Source organism: Python bivittatus, unplaced genomic scaffold, assembly GCF_059951505.1.
Source record: "Python bivittatus isolate LINGU-HERP-01145 unplaced genomic scaffold, Pbiv_v1 ctg000850_np1212, whole genome shotgun sequence".
Classification (NCBI taxonomy): domain Eukaryota; kingdom Metazoa; phylum Chordata; class Lepidosauria; order Squamata; family Pythonidae; genus Python; species Python bivittatus.
The window spans coordinates 33,842,648-33,863,406 of record NW_028277112.1 but is presented as its reverse complement, the minus strand read 5'-3'; the positions used below and the strand labels follow the sequence as shown (position 1 = coordinate 33,863,406).

The 20,759-nt window shown below is 36.4% G+C and overlaps 1 protein-coding gene across 7 annotated transcripts in view; it reads left to right on the top strand.

Moving 5' to 3' along the window:
• Nucleotides 1-20,759, top strand: part of AOPEP (aminopeptidase O (putative)) — a 213,431-nt gene that overhangs the window by 52,236 nt on the left and 140,436 nt on the right. For all 7 annotated transcript variants that reach the window (XR_015793697.1, XR_015793696.1, XR_015793695.1 and 4 more), the window contains 2 exons: nucleotides 11,480-11,669; nucleotides 20,202-20,308. Coding sequence is in view for 4 of the 7 variants with exons in the window: in XM_088129867.1 (XP_087985993.1) it covers nucleotides 11,480-11,669; nucleotides 20,202-20,308 (297 nt within the window). In the remaining 3 variants the exon portion in view is untranslated. The remainder of the gene's footprint in view (nucleotides 1-11,479; nucleotides 11,670-20,201; nucleotides 20,309-20,759) is intronic.

The window sequence follows — 20,759 nt, the reverse complement described above, 5'->3', positions numbered from 1 at the left end:
TGTACCATACTTAGAAACATGTATGTAACTCGTATCATGCATAAAAACAGTAAAAGACTTTTTAAATGAAAAATAGAGCTTTCCTTTTAAACAACAACAGAAAAAGGAAGCTCTTTCTGATTAGTTATTTTAAGTATCTTGTATATTTTCCAGAGATTGATATTAAACTGAAGTAATCCACTGAGTTGTACCTGTTGCAATAAAAGATTGTCACTTAGTAGTAAAGCATGTACTTTCTGTGCAGTACCTCCAGATTTAGATTATTTGTAGCCCCAAGCAGCACTATGTAAACCCGTGTAGACAAGTATGAGTTTGGTAGACTAATGGGCTTAACTGGTATATGGTAGCTTTGTAAATTACCACATTGCACAATAGATTATTGTATGAAAAAAGGATATGTAGTCCCAATGTACTGTGGTGATAATTTGGCTGGTTATTTTTCTAATTGCCAAAGTGATCAAAGAGACACAGAGTAATTGTAGCATGTTTGACTTCCTATCTAATGCCAAAACTTTGGATTGTCTTTGGGTTCTCTTTACACATTTTCTTAGTTTCATAGGAGCCACTCACCCATGATTATTTTTTGCACAGAATTGCTACAGTAACATGGATTCTGCCCACTTGGTTTGTTGGCTCACTTGAAATGTTCTTGTAACACAGAAGGAGCTATTTCTGGATTAGAGTTCCTGAATAGTTGAAAAGGTATCCAAAAAGCTAAGTCTTTTTCCATCTTTGTCTTCTGAAGTAAGTTAGATGCTTATAAAACTATTCAAGTAAGCAGCCTTGGTCAACTTACCTACAAGATACTATATATATTTAATAAACTGGGTGCTTTTATAGTGTGGCTTGGATGGCCAGTGTAGCACACAACCATAGACGTTTCTGAGAAAAAGGCAAATACTTTCTGCTTGAAGTAGGTCCATTCCAGTTCAGAACTGAATAGCCAAACATTGCAAACTGGCTTCCATCAGCATTTTGGATTATGGGAAACTATGGCAATCTATATAATCATTGCTTGTATAGATTGAGAAGATCAGACGTTCTGAAGAAAAGAGATAAGCTAGTACTGAAACTTAGAAGTGATAAGAGGTAAAATATTATCTGAGTTCCCAAGGAAAGGAATGGTAATGTGCAATATCCAAAGATACTAACTTAGAAACCAGAATACTCTTGCTGACTGGAATAGAAGTCAGAGTTTTAAAGCTTAGAGCTAAAATTTCAAGGATATCTGCAAGCTTTACAGAAATAACTTCCTTAACTTTGAAGTGAAACATATGCCTGAAATAAGGAATGTTGTGAATTTATTTTTTTAGACTGTAACCAATTTGCCTTTTCTTGTTGTAGAAAACATTTTTTCCTATCTATATGTAGTGTCTTAGATTCAAGGAAATTTGACTACAGTGAGCAGAACACTTCATTTTTGTTAGAGGTGGTTAGTTAAACTCTTCTACATTTGTAGAAGATGGGTTCATCCCAATCATTTCAATAATTTAAGGTGAAGTAGAGATTCAAGTCCTCACGAAGACTATGAATACAGATAAAGATGTGCTGTAATAATTACAAGTTATAATGCTGTTGCCTTTCCTATGTTGTAATTGCTTAATTTACACATGTTGTTCAGAAAGGCCTAAACTTCAGTGGTGTGCTGGTAAATGTTTAAGAGTGGCTCTGGTGGCTCCATTGCCACCACTGTGGCACACCATTAGCTGAGGAACAGCCGATTGGTGCGCTAGTCATTGGAGCTTAGTTTTGCTGTCAGGTGGCTCACAAAATTCCCGAAATTGTAACAATCACCCCTTGTGAGCCAGTACAAACCAACTCCAGCACACCATTGCAAATATTCCACATTACATCTGGATACTACCAGCAGGGCTGGATTAAGGTCAACTGATGCCCTAAGCACAGTGCAACAATGGTGCCCCTCGGCCCTTCCATTGCTTAACTGACAAGACATTAAGACTCAATAAGTGCTGAAAGTGAAATAAGAGATTACAAAATTGACTTTCTTCCAGGCCATCCCCCAGGCCAGACCCCACAACTATATTTAATATAAACTTTTAAAGTGTTAATATAGTGTTAACAATATTTTAAACTAAAGAGGGATAAGCAATATAAGAAAATTATTTATTATAACTTGAACAACAGAAAAAATGCTAATTTTTAATATTTTTTATGCATTTTAAATAAAACTCTTATAAGGGAAAAATGCAGATATAAAGATTTATTGAAAACTATTTTAATCACCCTTCCAAAGATTACAAGGCAAAATAAGATCTGATATGATCTCTTCTAAAATTATGTGATCTCAAAAGCATACTTTTCAATTTTGAAAGTCCTTCAAACCAAACTTTGAAACTTTAGTCACCATGCCAAAGAAAACATTTTTATAACATCCAGGTTGAAGTTGAACACAGCATATAAGGAATCATAAAGTCAAATCATAAAAAAATTGACTAAAGTTGAGTGTGGTAGTGAAAGAGTTAAGGGCACGATAGCCAGGAGAAAAAACTCTGTGGTGCCCCCCTTCCCTTGGTGCCCTAAGCATTTCCTTATTTCCTTAATGATTAATCCAGTGCTACATGACATCTCTTTGCACTATCAATCAAAAGTTACCATTCATTTTTGCTGTCTTTGCCTCCTTAACAATTTTCTATACCAATATAAACATGAAAGAAATGGTGAAACAGGAAGATTTACAAATGGAATACATAACTATAGTTTAGCATGAATAAATAGTTTAGCATTTATTTCACTGAGACAGTTAAGCTTTGGCTTGATGTCTTTAATAAATTTGTTCTAATGACGAAACCAATTGTTCCATTTTAGTCCAATACTTACATGCCTATATGTTGGGCTGTGTCTATTTAGGTACCAGTTAATACTAATAATTATCACTAATATTTGCTATACCAACTATATTGATATTTTATTTAAATTTATTCAGCAGGCACTGTCAGTCAGAATTTATTTCTTGGTTTTGAAACAGGAAGACCCATTTAGCTATTACAGATGTGTGTGAATAACCAATCCAATAAGCAAAATAGTTTTGATTATTTAGGGGATTGTACTTATGTGAGTGTTCTTTACACAGATTACAGCTGTAGCCTAAAGATGTAGTAAGATGCTGGACTAGAAACTGGGAGACTCTGAGTTCTACTCCTTCCTTAGCTAGCTGAGTGGCTTTGGGCCAGTCACTCTCTCTCAGCCCAACCAACCTCACTGGGGTTGTTGTGGGGAAAATAGGAGGGGGGAGCATGAGGTATCTATGCTGCCTTGATTGGTTCTCAACAGCGCAGGCAGGCAGGCAGGCAGTACTGTCTCAGCATTTTCTTCCTTTCACAATATTGATTGCTTTCATTTGCTCTTGAGTGTATGTTAGCTTTTGAGAGATCATCACATTTAATATTCCAGAAGTGTGCTAACCCTTCTGCTATTCTGTTTGAAAGGGTAAAAGGATCTATGCTTTGTAAATGTCAGTGATGGATATCTAATTTATAAGAGAATAAATTTATTTCATTATTATATTATTTATCTACATTCAGTCAACTTAAACTTATAGAAGATGTATGGGTTCTGTTAACTTGATTTCACATTTAATTTCAGTGTATTAAAACTGTGATTTTTACTCATAATCAAACCCTTCTCAAACTGTTCTTTAAAACCCTAGAGTTAGTAAATTATAAACGTACATCATCCTTGTCACAGTCACAGAAAACAGTAAATTCCAAAGAATTTTTATAGATGTTAAATAACATGGAGGAGAGGACTGAGCCCATGAAACCCCAGCATTGCAGCAGTCATGCACTCTGTCACTTTCCCCCCTCCCCCCCTGCTACTGATTGGAACCACCCACTCAGGAGCAGAACCACCAATGGAAGTGATCTGATTTCTGTCCCTATATCCCTTCCTTCCTCACTGCATTTTTCACAATCTGGGATCATATTAGCATATTCAGTTGTGCACCAGATCCAGTCAGTTACCAGTTCCTTCCTGTTTTCTTATTCTCATTCCCCCATCAGTCAGTTGCAGTCATTCATTCAATGCAACTTTCTACCTACTCTTTCTTATCTCTCATTCTTCACATTCTCTCAATTCTTTTTTCTATTTTCCAACCTGTTGTGATCATTCTAAACATAAATGTTTTTTCCAACAGGTATTAAGAGGACAGACTACCTGACACCATGCTCATAGTCCATCTAGTACTTGCTTTAATATCTAGCAATTCCCCAGCAAATAAAAATATCATAAAGAAGCCAGCATTAAAAAAAAAAAATCTCTCAAACTATGGCATATTCTAGTATTTTTTCCCTTTGGATAGTTAATTTTCAAATCTGTATCACCTGTTAATTGTTAATTTTGAAGCACAAGAAAACTAACTTTCAGAGAGTTAAACTGTTTTATTCTCTGAATATAAATGAAATATAAGCTAGAAGAATACAAATTCATTATAATCACAGACCAAAATATAAGGATACAAGTATCACTTATAATTTGCAATATATTATGAGCAGGAGACTAACACTATCTGGGATAAATATTCTGCTTGGCTGTAAAATAACCACTAGTCTTAGATTGTGGTGTTTGTAGAATGTATGTAACATTAAAATAATCAGGGAATAGTTGTAATTAGAGACCATATTAAGTTGTTATATTTATCTCTATAAAGGTAAAATAAAACAGGATGTGCAGCAATGTTTTAATCCCACCAGAGGTACAGATTCTGTCATTGTGGAGGATGTTCCTGAATCTGCCTTTCAGTACTGCTAAATGAAAAATACTGATTTGAGTGAGCACAAATATTTTGTGATATTTGGGGAAAGTGAAATATTCAAGACGCAAGAAAACGAAGAAATTACTATAATATGTGTTCAGTAAACATCTCAGTCCTGTTGGAAGTCTTACATGTTCTCTGAATTAATTTGATTGCACAGCTAAACATTAATGTATGCTCAGAGGACTCTTATATTTTGTATCTATTAAGTCAGAAAAATAAATCTGAGAACTAGTCCTCAGTTTGGCATGCTCTGTTCTGGTTGAGTTTATAAGGCTACTTTGTGAAGCAAAGGATGCAAAGAACAGACTTGAAATATGATTAGCATAACGTTCTATTTGTGGAAAAGAAAACACAAAGATACACATGTAGATGCTAATTTGCTTTTGAAGGGGTTGGCAGTTGAATCCATACCAAAGTCCAACTTTTCTGGGAGAAATTGCATATATATCTCTATAGTGATAGAGAACTATAGATACAGTATATAAATACATATAGATATATTTAAAACCAGGGTGTGGTTCTCAGTCCTTTTTATTATACCCATGAATCTGTTCTGGCCTGTTGTCGAAGTTTTTGCAATTTGGGTTCATGCTGTGTTACGAACTGTGAAAGCATAGCACCCTGAGGCTCTTCCGAGTTTCAGACAGAGTTGGTCAAATCATAATCATACTTGTTTTGACTTTAACCAAAGAAACAAGTTAATGATACTCATTATATTCTCAACTTCAGTGTTAAAAGGAAGTTGTGATTTGATCCATAAAAGAATGTTGGGAGAGGCCAACATTCCATCTAGAAAACATGGTAATCAAGTCATATTTGGCTTGCTAGATATTTTGAGCATGAGGTTGAATGAATCCAGTTATACTGTTTTTTAAACACATGAAAAGTACTGATTTGGTTCACACCAATGCTACAGCATTTATTAATCCATATATAAGCTTCCATGAACTTAAGGAAAATCTCAGATTTTTGTCTTCTCTGCTTCTTTAATTTTCCTCCAGGGCAGCTAGAAGAACAACTTGGCTGTCAGGTATAGTTTCATCTTGCCTGTTTCTGATTGTGATTGCATATGAACCAGAACAAATACAGAAACTGTATTTTGCAAAAAGCTCTAGTCAACTCTTAAGCAAGCCCTCTGCCACCAACTCAGTCAATAGTGTTTATGTGAAACCATGATTCTTTATACATAAAGGGAAACAGTATAATTGAATACAGGTAGTCCCCAGGTTAAGAACACCTAGGTTACAGACAACCCATAGTTAAGAACACAGCCTATTGTAGCAAAATTCAAGTTAAATATACATGATTTGAGTTAAATACACAATACTACTTATACAGTATTATACAGGAATACTACTCCAGCTTACATACAAATTCAACTTAAGGACAGACCTTGGGAATGGAACTTGTTCTTAAAGTGGGGACTACCTGTATTATAGATTCCTTTTGCCAGGTGGGCAGCAACAGCAGCTGAACTGGGGAGGAGGCAACACCCACATCAGTCTTCTCCAACTCATCCCATTACATCAGTCTAAGATCTCCCAGAATTTGTTTTATACCAAACCAGAACAATCAAATATTCCTCAGAACAATCTGAGAAGGACTCAGTAGTACTTCCAAGAGCTTTTTAAGGCACTGTCACCAAATTTATTCACTGATGATACTAATTAACTAAGTCACCAGTAACAGCAGGACGAGGTATCCTGATGAACAACTCTACAGAGTTTAGAAGAGTGGAAAGAAGAACTTAAAAGGTACAAAAGTCAGAGAATTCCCAATGCAGTTGAAGGATAAATGTCACTCTGAAAGAAACTACATAATACAGTGTGGAAAGAAAGGAAGGGGAAAAAGGGGGGAAAGACTGCAATTAAAAGGACAAAAAGAAAAAAGAAAGGAACAGCGAGTGCCTTTATAAACTATAGCAGTAGATACTGTAGAAGTGGATTGACTAGAGGGGGGTTTCTTTTTTGTGGTAACAGTGCCAAGGCCAGGTGTGCGTGCTTGGGACAGGCTTTAGGAATGGTTGGACCTACTGTGCTAGTTGCTGTGGGTGTGTGGAGGTTGCGAAGTCCTGAAGATTTGGAGGATCTTTGGATCTTTAGAGAGCAGGAAATTGCAGCAGTGGAAGTTTGTGGCAGCTGCAAGAGTTGGTGGGGAGGGATCCTCTGCGGGGCGCCTTTGGGGGGCCAGGGGAGAAGACCAGTATTAGATTTGGGCCTGTATCGGGCTATGTGGCTGCATGGAGTGCAGAATGAAGGGAGTGCTTTACAATTAAAGTCTCTTTCTGCCGATCTGACTTTTGGGCAGCTCATGTATGCTACGTGCCTATAATCTTGTTTCTTTTGTCTCAGTATAACAGACACAATGTGTTACCTCTCTCATTGCTTAAATCCATGAATTAAAAATCATGTACCTGAAAATATAAGCTCAGCTTAATTTCTTCCTTGCCATACAAGATATACTTAAAATGCCAGTTCCTTATGTGTGTCTGTTTCTAAGTCCCTAAGTTCCTCTGTTTGGTTTCAGCCACATGGCCAAAAGGCTGCCAGCAGTATGTCTGGAATGTTATTTACTCGATACATTCTGGGCCATTTCTTTGTAGCGCTGCGTAGACCACAGTTAGGGGTAATTTACTTAAAAGTATCCAAAGCAGTACCCCAAGTTGTATAGTTATTCCTCTCAGTGGGGGTTTTGTAATAAAAGGGAGTGTCTCATTAGGTGTTTTAGCTTCTGTACTTTTTTCCTCTTGTTACCTTTTTTTTATTCTTCATAATTTGACTTGGTAGAAGCTGGGGGAGGTGCTGTTTATTCTTGCTGTTTGTTTTCTGTGATTCTGTTCTTTTGTTAATGCTTCAATGTCTTGTGGGGTCTTTTGTGATAGTAGTTCTTTTAACTGAATCTGACCTTTTCTGATTTTTTTGGGGGGGGGGAGTTGATGCATGTGTTTCTTGGTTACTAGGTGTGTGTGTTTTCAGCGAGTTGAAACGATAGTTTTTCAAACATGGCTGTGCAAGCAGATTCAGAGAGAGAAACTTGTTTAAGGAGAAGTGTGGGTGTTCATACATTTTTGAGGAAAGGGTTGGGTTAGATAATAAAGGTTTTTTAGAACATGTATTATTACATCTTGGAAATATCTTAAGAACTTATTTTAGGCAGATGGCAAGAAGTCATCTATACAGATTTGGGGCTTGTGGTTATATGATCCATATTTTGCACTGTGTTGAACTATATGGTTCTTGTTTTATGGTTTTTGACATGTTACATCAATTTTGAGGAAGTGCAGGACAGTCCTGTGGAACCTCGCTATATAAAGAAAAGGCAATGTAGCCCATTTCTTCAACATTTCTGGTTTCATGTTATCACATGATGCCACCTGTTAACAGATATAATACTGTCCTATGTTATAGGCAGTTCCTTTGTTTTAGAAGTCATAAAATCTAAGACCTATGACCTCCAACTTAGATGTGCTCAGCTATAGTTAGGAAGCTGGTTGTTACATTATGGGATTGATCTATTCTGCACAGACAAGAAGCTGAGAAGAATTTTGGATGGAAATTAATTTAAAGAAGCTCAGGATGAAATATAGGTGGATGATAATGATTTATATTTCCTGGTGAGATAGGTTTACATTCAAATCCAGTCTCCCCGAAACAAATAAATCACATTTTGTTTCAGATTTCTCTTTCACCTGTTCTCCACATCTAAAACTGTTTCCAAGACAACAGAATTTTGCTTTCCCATTTCCTAGAAAGCTTGTCAAAAATGTATTTTTAACTGAATGTATAGATATTCTTGCTCTCTAAAATTTAACAAAAATGTACATCTTTGCAGGTTACTGTCCTCATCTGCAAAAGATACAATAAGTTACTGGAGCTAGAATTGATTAAAATTAATTTACATAAACTAAGTGTCATTATGCTTTGAACTATTGCTACATAACACAAATTGTCTGGAACCCTGAGACTTCTTCAGGGAAGAGCCTATCTGTCTTTAAGCCTACCCTTTGCTGAAAGGATATGAACTAAATTAAGGTCAGACCTCACCTTATGAAATAATTTGGCTCAACTTTCCCAACAGGCTACATACCAGATGTTGGATTTCAGCAATTTAACCTCCCGCTGTTTTGCTGCAGGCTTGGCTCATTTCCAATACTGATATTCAGTTTAAAGAATTAGCACTTAACTAAACCTAGTCTTGTACTGAAAGTTTTGTGCTCTGGTTACATGGTCAAACATTGTTTCTAGGTACCACAAAATACATCCTGCATGTAACTACTCTGCCAGATTAGTAATGTAATCAAATAGGCTAGAACCAGACATTTTTTATGCATGCTGTATGCTTTAATTATGGAAGCTATGGGAGAAGGAACTTCAAATTGACAGATTGAAAAAGCTGGTGGCCAAAGGAAGCAGAGATCAGTGCTGTGGAATGAGCAAGCTTTCAAACCTGAAAGAGTCCTGCTGAGAGATGACTAGACCTTGTGTGTGAAGATGGCAGTAAACTTTACTGTTAAGTAGTGGCGAAAACTTTAAGCAGAGAGCAGAATCTGACCAGGAGGAACTTCATCAAGTAGTACTAGAAGCTAGAAGTAGCTGGAGGAATTTAAGACTGAGGGAGATTGCTATATAGCGTCTGTATCTGGTTGGCTGGGAAAATTTGATCTATGATATTGATTTAGCTGGGGAAGAATTTTCAGGAAACCATAACTACACTTAAGCATGGATTTATATGTCCAAGATGAATAAAAAATTAAGTTTATTAGTGCAATTACTTACATGATGAAAATGGAATTGTTGCTTTTCATACGGAATGTTGAGATTGCTAAATTCTGTTCTTAAAATGAATCTTGTTTCTTAAACAATGTGGCAGAGAATGTTATAGTCCTCTTTTTTTGTGAATGATTGTTACAGCATGAGCTTTAAAACATTGTTTCGACAATATTTGGAAATAATACTAGATATGGATGCTACTTTAAAAATGCTGTACTTTTCTTTTCTTTTTTTTTTGGCAAACTTATTTGTCTTTTCTGAATTTTGATTCTACAGTATATTATACAGTCCAGTTGTATTACATGCATGTATTATGTATGTATGTAATACATGTATTAGATGCAGTACTACATCAAGGAAAGGAAAGGAAGTTAATGTTCTTTAGTGCTAAAATACGTCATTAGTAGGATTAAAAGAACCCTTAGTCTAATGTGTAAAACTGGATGTGAGAAAAGTCTGCAGTTCATACTTCATTCTCACTTTAATCAATAATGCTGTCTTGTACTAGATGTGAGAAAATGGCAAATAAGTGATTATTTAAGAAAATTTTATGTTGTTCAGGAAACTATTGAAGACTTGGTTGTTCACCCAGACCTTTTGGATAGGATGATTGTGGAACCCACTTTTTTTTTTTTTATCTTAGTTTGATTACTTTTTTCTTCCGATCTGTTATATCTTTTAAGTGTGTGTGTGTGTGTGTGTGTGTGTCTCAAGTGAAAACTTTGGATTGATTTGTTCCTGTGATCTCTTTGTTCGTTTTCTTGGCTATCCATAGTATTCTAAGGCCGGTTGTTGTCTCTGTTGTCATGAGTTTGGTTTTCTTACATTTAATCTTAGTCCCATTTTTTGATTGTGCTCCTTCACTTTCATTACTAGACCTTGCAGATTACTTACATTTTCAGCTATCTGAGAGTGTCATTAGCATGGTGCAGTTAATTGATGTTTTAAAACCACGCTCAGCCTCTTCCAATCCAGCCTCTCCCAATATATATTCCGCATACAGTTTGAATAAATAAGAGGAGAGTATACAGCCTTACCTCACTCTTTTGCCAACCTGGAGCCAGTCTGTTTCACCATGTTCCATCTAGACTATGGCTTCCTGGGATGTTCTGGGATTCCCATTGTCCTAAAGACGTTTTATCTCTAGTACTACTAAACTAGTAAACTTCATAGATATTTGTGTTATAAACTTTCACCAAAGATTTCACATTAGTAGCTATTTCTACAGTTCTCATCACATATGGATACTCAGAGTCTTTTCCTGAAAACACATCATAGACTGTCCAATCCAAAGACACCTTTGGATTGCTTATAGAGATAGTCCTATGGAATTAATACCAAGGAGAAGATACAGCTTGAATAGGAAGCTTATTGCTCAAGTGACAGTTTCTCATCACATCTCATTCCTACACAGACAGTCAGCTTAAAAGTATATTTATTGATAAAGAATATGTAGATTATAAAATACTGGTTATTAGGGGCTTACTTTGCTCTTATTTTTTTGTTCTCTGAGCTTACAGTTTTCAGCCTTTTTTACTAGGTGCACTTTTTTGGCTTTTTTCTTCTATGGTTGCTTTGATCATTTAGTTAAAGATGCCTATGGACTACATTCACGCCTAGCCTTTGTTTAAGGATAAACGCTTCCATTGAAATAAATCAGCCTTGTAATTTGAAAAATATAAAATGTTGGTTTTGGTTACTTATTACAGGTAATAGCCATTTGATGTTTGAATATGAAACAAATGCTTGGCAGAATATTTAGTTGGAATTCCAGCCAGAAAATAATAGAGTGCAACCTAATTCTTAAAAGTGTCTGAGCTATAAACTAACTGTCATGACATAGCATGTAATAACAGGCTGACAAGGCTAATAAAGTTCGCACGTTACTGTAAATACACCTCCGTAATGTATTTTGTCCTTCATTCATATCTTTCAGCCCACATATCATCTTCCTGTCACAAAGCACATTATCTGGAGAGAGCAACCTCTGTGGAACACGACTGTGCCATGAAATTGCTCACGCTTGGTTTGGTTTGGCCATCGGGGCACGTGACTGGACAGAAGAATGGCTTAGTGAAGGATTTGCTACTCACCTAGAGGACGCAATTTGGTCAGCAGCACAAAAGGTACAGTTAGAATAGTCTATAATGAAAAAATGAGGAGAACCATTAGCTTATGCAATAACAGCATAATATATATAGGGTTATATATAACTCTAAAGGATTTATTTTGCTGGATTAGACCACACAAAATACCTATTTAAGTTTATTACCGATGACACATCTAGACTACATAAAAGTAAATACATATTTAATGCAACATAAAATATAGCATGCACAGTAAAAAGGCCTGTAATCACGCTTAGTCTTCTTGCTGCCTGAATTTTACAAGATACAAATACAAACTTTGTGTCAGCAAGTGTTATCTTGGGATCTTTATCTGCCAAAAAAGCTGCATGTAGAATTCTTTTGCCAAAACGGATTAAGAAAAGCTGTTAGCAGCTGATTGCAAATGTCTTGGTAGACATTACAGTGAAGCACAATGTGATCCTGTGACTCAGTACTCTCATCTTTACAAGAGCAAAGCCTTTCAGCAGACCAGATTTTGCAGTATTTACCCTGCAACACTGCTGACCGTAAGATATTAAACCGCAAAAGTGTGAAGGCCTCCAAAATGTATTCTTTGTATGTTGGTTTAAATATAATTTATTTTAAATATAATTTATTTTAAACCAAATATAATGCTGGTTTAAAATAAAATTTAATTTGACCCAGTTGAGCTCTGAGGTACATCAGAGCTTGCTATATTCTGTTTTTAATTCTTTATTGAGAATCCTTGAGAATTGTCATTGCCTGATCTTGTCCCAGGGCCATCAGCGTCTCACTTCAAAATCCCAATTTTTGTAATTTTTTAAAAATTTGGTGTTTTCAAGAGGAAGACTATTTGTCTATCAGGATAAGATGCATCAGACTTTGAGGTTGAAAATGAGCTTTTAACCAATATCTGAGCACACATGCAGTGCCCTTGTTTCAATTTTTATAAGCTCTGCCTCCAAAACTAGAGCAATGATGGCATACCTGGAATAACTTCCTTAGGAAGCTAGTTTGAGCCCTCTCTAGGTTATCATAGTTAATGTCTGGATTTAACTGAGCTCCATGTAAGAGCTGTGCAATGATCCTGGCTTCAAAAAGTTTTAGAGCTGCTGGGTACCTTGAGAGAACAAGAAAGGATTGCTGCTTAACTCCTCTAAGCATTCAGAGCAACCTGGGTGATATGAGTGTATCTCCTTCCTGAGTAATGTAGCATGAAACCCAAGTATTTAAAATGAGGGACTTCTTCTATTTTATGTCCTTCAAGGATCCAACAGAATTTTTTGAAGACCCTTGCAAAACATATTACCTTATCTTCTCATACAGTAGTCACAAAATATCCATTTAGCAGAAGGTAAATTGGTGAGGATGATATTTTCCAGGTCTTCTGTTCCCCAGGACCCTAACCATATTGAAGTTACTTCTATCTTTTTTTTTTGCTGGGCAAATGAGTACAGTTGCAAAAAAAAACTTCCCTAAAACATTAACCTGAAACTTCTAAGAAGAAGAAGTTTCTAACTTCTAAGAATGCATACAGAGCCTATACGTGGATTGTTGCATTGCTTTGTAGCATTTCATGTCCCCATTTAAATTTTTCAAAAAATATAAGAATCTTAAAACTTTTCTAAAAACAAATGAGGTGGGAAGCATTGTCATTGCCAAGAGAGATGTGCAATACTCTTAATGTCCCTGAGCATCATGTGGAGACCCCAGCATTTAAACTATGAACTGTAGCATAACAAACTGGATTGTTCACCCCCATTTCTTTTTGTGCTAGTGGGTCAACAGATAAAATGCCTGAACCCAAAATTATAGTTGATTGCACTCAAGCCAAAATCATTAGGCATCTTTGAACTGGGTTTGTTATTGGCTTCGGAATTATCGTACAATAAACCTTGACTCCTGATTCAGATGTTTCATGAAACTTCTTTTCTTATTTGATTTTCTACTTGATGAAGAAGCAAATGTACAGCTGGAATGTTCAGATCACCTATTGCTCACCAACTTTCTAGTTAATTAGAACAAAATATATGACTTAAGTTATTTATGTCATCACACTCCAGTAAATGCAAGTTTCCTGGCTCTAACTGTTGGGAAGGGGTGGGGAATGTTATCTGTTTGTAAGTATCCTAGCTAATAGCTGTCCTAAATTCCATGTAGTTATATGTTTTATCACAAGGTCAGGTTTGTTTAACTTCCATCAGTGGGAAATGTTTTATTTGGTGCTTTAATGGGATGAGACCAAAAATAATTTGCAAGACTTTCAAGTGCACTGTACTTATTCTTTCTTTTATCTCTAACTCATTGGTAATTTAGTTGTTATCCGCTAATTTAATTATGTACATATATCTTTGTGGGTGAAGCATAAATAAAGGCATGAAACCTTCTTTACCACAAGTGGAAAATTATTTGTTCACTTATAAGCTAACTAATTGGCCTACAACTCATTGTTAGATAACACAATAAGTATTCTTGTGAGTTGTAGGACAAAAATAAATAAATAAAAGGTTTAGAATGAATCACCCACATCTTCTGGTTTTCAAGGCTACGGTGAATAATAAAAACAATTATACTGAAATGCTATGCTAGGTTTTGAATACTCAATTAACTTATTTTCAGTCTTCAAAGAAAAAAATATCCCCCTTCAGAGATATTTTTAACAGGCTATTAATTTTAACATTTACATTGTAGCTCTTATTCTTTGGTTGTACAAGAATGAAAGCACCACAAAAAAATTAGGCTTTTCTAATATCATTACAAAATCACACAGTCATGAAGCTGCAAGGAGCCATCAAGTGCAACCCCCTGTCCAATGCAGGAATACACATTAAAGCATCTGCTTGAACACCTGCCTGGGTAACTAGTTTCACTGTCAAACTGCTCTTACTGTTAGGAAGTTTTTATAACATTTAGCCAGAACCTACCTACCTTCCTTCCTTCCTTCCTTCCTTCCTTCCTTCCTTCCTTCCTTCCTTCCATCCATCCATCCATCCATCCATCCATCCATTATTTCATGTTCTATACTCTGAAAGGATAGAGAACACGTCTTGATCTTCTTCTGTAGGAAATCCGTTGAAGTAACGGAATTCTATTGTATTCACCTCAGTCTTCTCTTCTTGACATTCTCAGATTGTTCTATCTTTCTTCCTAGGATTTACTTCTTTAATGCTGTGATCCTCATTGCTGTTCTCTGAACTGTTCCAGTTGTCTGAATCCTTCTTAAAATGTGGTCCCCAAAACTTTAGCCAATACTTGAGCTGGGGTCTGATCATTGCAGAACAAAGTGGAACTATTCATTCCTGTGATTTAGAACTGATATTTCTACTGATGCAGTTTAAATTTTGTGGGTTGTTCTTGCAAGAATATTACACTGTTGGCTCATGTTCAGTTTGCAATCAACAGAAGAGGACAAAGTTGTCATCTATTGAATCAGACTGCCAATCTAAATGATATCTATAGTGGCCTGGAGGGGACTAGGTAGGGAGAGGTTGATCTTCATTGGCTGGCAACAGGTCTCTTTTCAAAATAGAATTCTTTTCCATCTCCACCTGGAGTTGCCAGAGATTGAATCCTAAGACATAATCCTTTGGCTTTTCAAACATGAAGAAAGCACTACTGCAATTCTGATTATTTTAGGGGTCTGCACTTTTTATTTTTATTTCTTGTTTTATTGCATAGGATTTCAGGAGACTTGAGAAAGAAGTGATGTTATCAGCAAAGGAGTTGGACATTTTTGTCCATTTCCCTTCTCTCCATGCTTTTTGGGTTTTGGGTTCGTTTGCATTTCAATAAAACAGTTACGTTTTGCTAAGCTTAACTTACCTCATTTACTACTACTTTTTCTTTAAAAAAAGTAGGACAACACAGAAGAATAATTTGGGATTTGCAAGCAATGGGCTGAGGACTGCAAGAGAGGTTGTGGGTTGTTCAGTCCATTCCATTTCTAGAAGATTATACATTTTACTGCCTTTATACATCAGTTCTACTAATTCACTTCTAATTCATTTCCACATTACTACCTGTAATGATTGTGATCAAATACTTCGTTTTTGATTCCTCACCATTTGTAATTTCATAAACAGTGGGGTGGTTTCCCACGATTCTTCCAATCTATTTTTGTCAGTAACCAGACTTCTAAACATTCAGCAAGATTTACTCCTATTTCTACCTTGTGTTGATGAAGAAGCCTGCACATCCCAATTATACTATGAGCTATACTTCCTGGAAGGGTCACCAATGAAAGGCAGTTGATAAATGAGGAAACAGGCTAAATACTATCCGGTAGAGAAGGAAATAACAACTCATTGCATCATTCTGCCAAGAAAGCAGAGTAGACATTTATGACCAGGATAATATCAAAGTGATAACTGACATTCTGAGAATCAGTGAACTGAAATGGACTGGAAGGAAACACTTTACACCACAAGAGCATTAGATCTACATGGATAAGACATTACTAGAATAAATGAAATAGCCATTACTGTTAACAAAAGGGCGTCAATGTCAGCGCTTGGGTATAACCCAAAAACTAACAATGCTCTCAGTTTGAATCCAAGGCAAGCCAATCAATATTAGGATGATCCAAGTCTACAGTATATTGGCAGAATCAGCCTCAGGCGCTTGATTATTTCCTGCCTCCTGAGGCTGACATTTGTCTGGAGTGGGCTTCTCCATGTCAGAGTCTTCTGGCTTGGTGGAGACAATAACAGTCAGGATAAATGCACCACTCATCCTAGTCCTGCCACTGGTCAATTAGTAGTGTCAACTACAAGGGTGATCAGTTCCACCTCAGTGCTATATGTTGGTCTGAAATCCAACTGAAAAGGGTCCAGATAATCTGCTTCCTTCTTTCCTGGAGCTGCAAGCTAACAACCTTCTCAACAAATTATAGACTTTTCCAGAGAGCTAGCTCTTCACATAATGTATCAAAAATATCATGAATTTGAGTCATTTGTGCCTCGAGTGAGAACTTTGGATTGATTTGTTCTATGAGCCCTTTGGTGGTGTTTTGGCTATCCCTGGTATTCTCAGGAGTCTTTTCCAGCACCATCATTCAAAAGTATCAATACTTGTTTTACCTGTCTAAAAATTCCAACTTTCGCTTTCATGGGGAAAACCATTGCCTGCATGATTCTGATCTTTGTAGGAATAAATACATCCTGACATATGAATATTTTTTTCAAAGCTTTCATTGCTACTCAGCCAAGTGGTAGCCTGCAACATACTTCTTGACTATTTGTTTCTTTACTGTTGATAGTTGATCCAAAAAGGCAGAAGCTATCTCCCATTTCAATATCTTCATTGCCAGTTCTAAGCTTGGGTACTGTACCTGACATCATTTTTAGTATGGTCTTCTTTACATTTAATCTTAGTCTCATCTTTTCATTGTGCTCCTTGACTTTCATTATTAGAGCTTGCAGATCTTTCGCATTTTCAGCTATCAGAGTAGTGTCATTAGTATAGCACAGGTTATTGATGTTTGTTCCTCCAATTTTAAAATCATCTTCCAATCCACCAGCTTCCTTCAATTTATATTCTGCATATACGTTGAATAAATAAGGGAAGAGTATACAGCCTTATTTCACTCGTTTGCTTAACTGATGGGACCCAGAGGTTGGCAATGTCATCTTGCAGGACCCGGGAAGCATGCTGACTCTGTTGGAATTCCTGCCCTCTGAAATGAACTTCCCCCAGAGATTCGCTGTTGTTCAGGAAACTATTGAAGACTTGGTTGCTTGCATTAAGTATTAGAAGAAGTAAAATAGGATTGATAACTGGAAGCACAAATAATGCAGGTAAAGCTTAAACATGTTGGACACATAGTACAAATACAAGAATCATTGGGAAAAAAAAATCCTGAAGCTTGGAAAAAGTCAAAGGCAATTGAAAACAAGGCTCAGCTTGCAAGAAATCATCCGACAGATAATCCTGGTGAAATATGTCTGACATGTCACAAAAGGTAGGAGCAACTAAATTACTAAACAACCAAATAAAATTTGCTTCATGTCCTGCTTGCAAGTTCCCAAACATGGTCAAATGAAACAAAATGTCTGATGGAGACAAATGACATCCTTAATGCCAGTAATTGAATAAAAGGCAGAAGCATGCAGAGTTCCTAACCACCCAGCCTTTCCTTTGCTCCTATAGATGCTATTGCATTACATACTGTTGAGACTGAGAGAGATATGGGTTGCCCAAATTCACAGTGGAATCCACCACCACATTTCCTGGCCCCAATGCTGTTTGTTTTAATTTGGCTCCAAACATTCAAGATTTAGATCTCATCTGTAGCATGAATTTATCTAGAACCTATAAATTTACTACTCTCACAAATTTCAAATTAATGTATTTCACTTGAATGACATTTGAATCACAAGTCATTCAAATTAACTCCATCAAAGCCCTCTCTCCTCCTGCCAAATTAATTTACCTTTTGGTTATTATATCCCCTTTCTGATTTCTCCTCAACCATCTCTGATTTGATTTTGAAGACCGAGTTTTTCTAGTCATTTATTTAGCTCTTCTTCAGCATACTCTCCTCCTCCTTGGTTTACTTCCAGAATAAAGAATCAAGGTTCTGCAAAAAAGATATGAACGGCAGAGTAGTCACTCTGAAAACTAGCTTGGCAGCCTTACTCTTCAGCCACTATATGACGGTGCAAGCATCTGTGTGCAACATGTAACATGCTTTAGTGCAGACAGGAGCACATCTTTATATAACAAGGGTTGAAATATTTAATTAGTTCCATTAGTGAATGTTGAAAATATTTAACAATGTTTCCACTTAATTGGACAGGAGATTTGTAAGGAATTGTTTTAAATGGAACAGCATGTAACAGGAGATTTTTAGTTTTTGCTGTCTCTCTCATGTTGGAAACACGCCTCGTCTGAGATAAAAAAGCCAGTATGTTGTAGTAGTTAAGGTGTCAGACTAGGACCTGGCAGACGTAGGTTCAAATCTATCATCAGCCCCAGAAACACACTGAGTGACTTTGGAGTCTTTCAGCCAAACCTACCTCCGGGGTTATTGTGGGGAAATATTAGAGGAGTGAATGTTGTGTGTGCCATTTTGAGCTCTTGGAGGAAACACAGGATATAAATCTAATATAAACAGACAGACTTGACGTGACAGGTATGCATCATCTTAAATTCAGGGAAATAATGTTTGCTTTAAGCCTATTCTTAATCATAGGCAAATTAAACTGGTTAATTGATTGACCAATAATATGAAATTGATTAACTAAAATTTCTTTGATCAAGTAGTAGTCTTGCTAAAACCTCTATCTATACTCAGTACAGGTGCTGAGTTCCGTGTTGTTCTGAAGCCTATCTTGAAGTTAAAAAAAATGTACAGTATCACTTTGCTAAGCCTTTCATGACAGGATGTAAATCTGAGACTCAGATGGCCTTCATGCTTTCAGAACTGAAAAAGTAGCCATTATTCTTTGATCTAGTATACCATGAGTAATTTGATGCCTGTAACACCTAGTAGTGATTAATAACATTCAGTCTGAAATTTCCATCTTGAGACTGACTCTAATCTGCAAATCATCATGGCTAAAACACCTGGTTAAAACATCATGGCTAAAACACCAATTGCTAGACTTTTTTTTGTTGCTTCCCCATTCATGTTTTTTTGTGCCATTTTGCCTGCAAAATGAGAGAAGTCTAAACTTGCACACTGTTCTGTATCATTTTGGATACCTATAATGATTTATGCAACCATAGGGATTTTGTTTCTTTGTGAACTCTCACAGCTATCTTTGTTTTATTCTCTCTCTCTCACACACACACAAATATACATACAGATACAGATACAGATACAGATACCATTTTTTGTGTGCCTTTGAGTCAGTGTTGACTCCTGGCAATGCCTGGACAAGTCCGTATAGTTTTCTTGGCAAGGTTTTTCGGCAGTAGTTTGCCATTTCCTCCTTTCTAGGGCTGAGACAGAGTGACTGACCCAAAGTCACCCCGCTGGCTTCATGCCTAAGGTGGGACTAGAACTCACAGTCTCACAGAGTCTAGCCTGGTGCCTTAACCATTACACCAAAGTGACTCACACATATCCATATATACAAATGTATACATACATACACACACAGACATATATATATATATATATATAATATATATTCTGTCAGTTTGAAGTTGCTTTGTTTGCTTTTCTATTTATGTAGCAGTTCAGCTCCCTCTTTGCAGCAACAACCTGCATTTACCTAAAAAAGAGAAATTTTCCAGAGAGCCTGAAAACATAAGGGATCCCTAGAGCAATATTTAGCTATGCATAGATAAACTATTATTAGAAGCAAATATCTCCCAACTTAACACTTGGAACAGTCCTTCTCATTTCTGCAAATCCTGTGTTATTCTTGTGTCCTACAGTGTTTAAATGTATCGTCCATGTGCATGTGTGTGTATACATATATGCACACATACAGATGCATAATTATATATACATTATAGTAACAGTACAACATAACCTTTGCTACACTTTCCATTCAGAAATTATTGAAAAAAATTGGGAAAACATTTAACAGTGAACAGTGTGTTTGTTGTCCCAAGCAGCTGTCAATCGATGAAGCAAAGGAGCAACAGGAGCTGAAAGCGTTGCTGCGCTGGCACCGTCTTACGGATGAAGTGCAGAACTCAGAAAGGGATCTGCAGGTGTTAAGGTATCGTTCAGGCTGCTTGCTTTCCTATTCCAGGTCGTTTTTCCTCTGAAAACCAAGCATGTCCAAATGATCGGATGAAATCTTTGCATTTTTTTTTTCCAAAGAGGATTTTGGAAAATTTGAATGGGCCAAAGTGATGTAGGGTTAGTGAAGACAAACTAAATAAAACTAATTGGGAATGCAGTCTGGTGCAACTCAGTGGGAATTATTTCTGATTAAATAAGTTTTGGCTGCAAGTTGCTACTGGGATCATAAAAAGAAACAAAACAGTTTTAAATGTTGATCCCAGAAAAGCATAAAACATTTCCTTTCTCACATAATTTCTATGATTAGAGTAATCTCATTGTATTTGTTGGAACCACAAATTCTGTTGGATTTCAGGTGCAGAGTTTTCTGTCTACTGCAGAATATAGAGTTACCACATCATATTTATTCACTGCTTACCATCTCA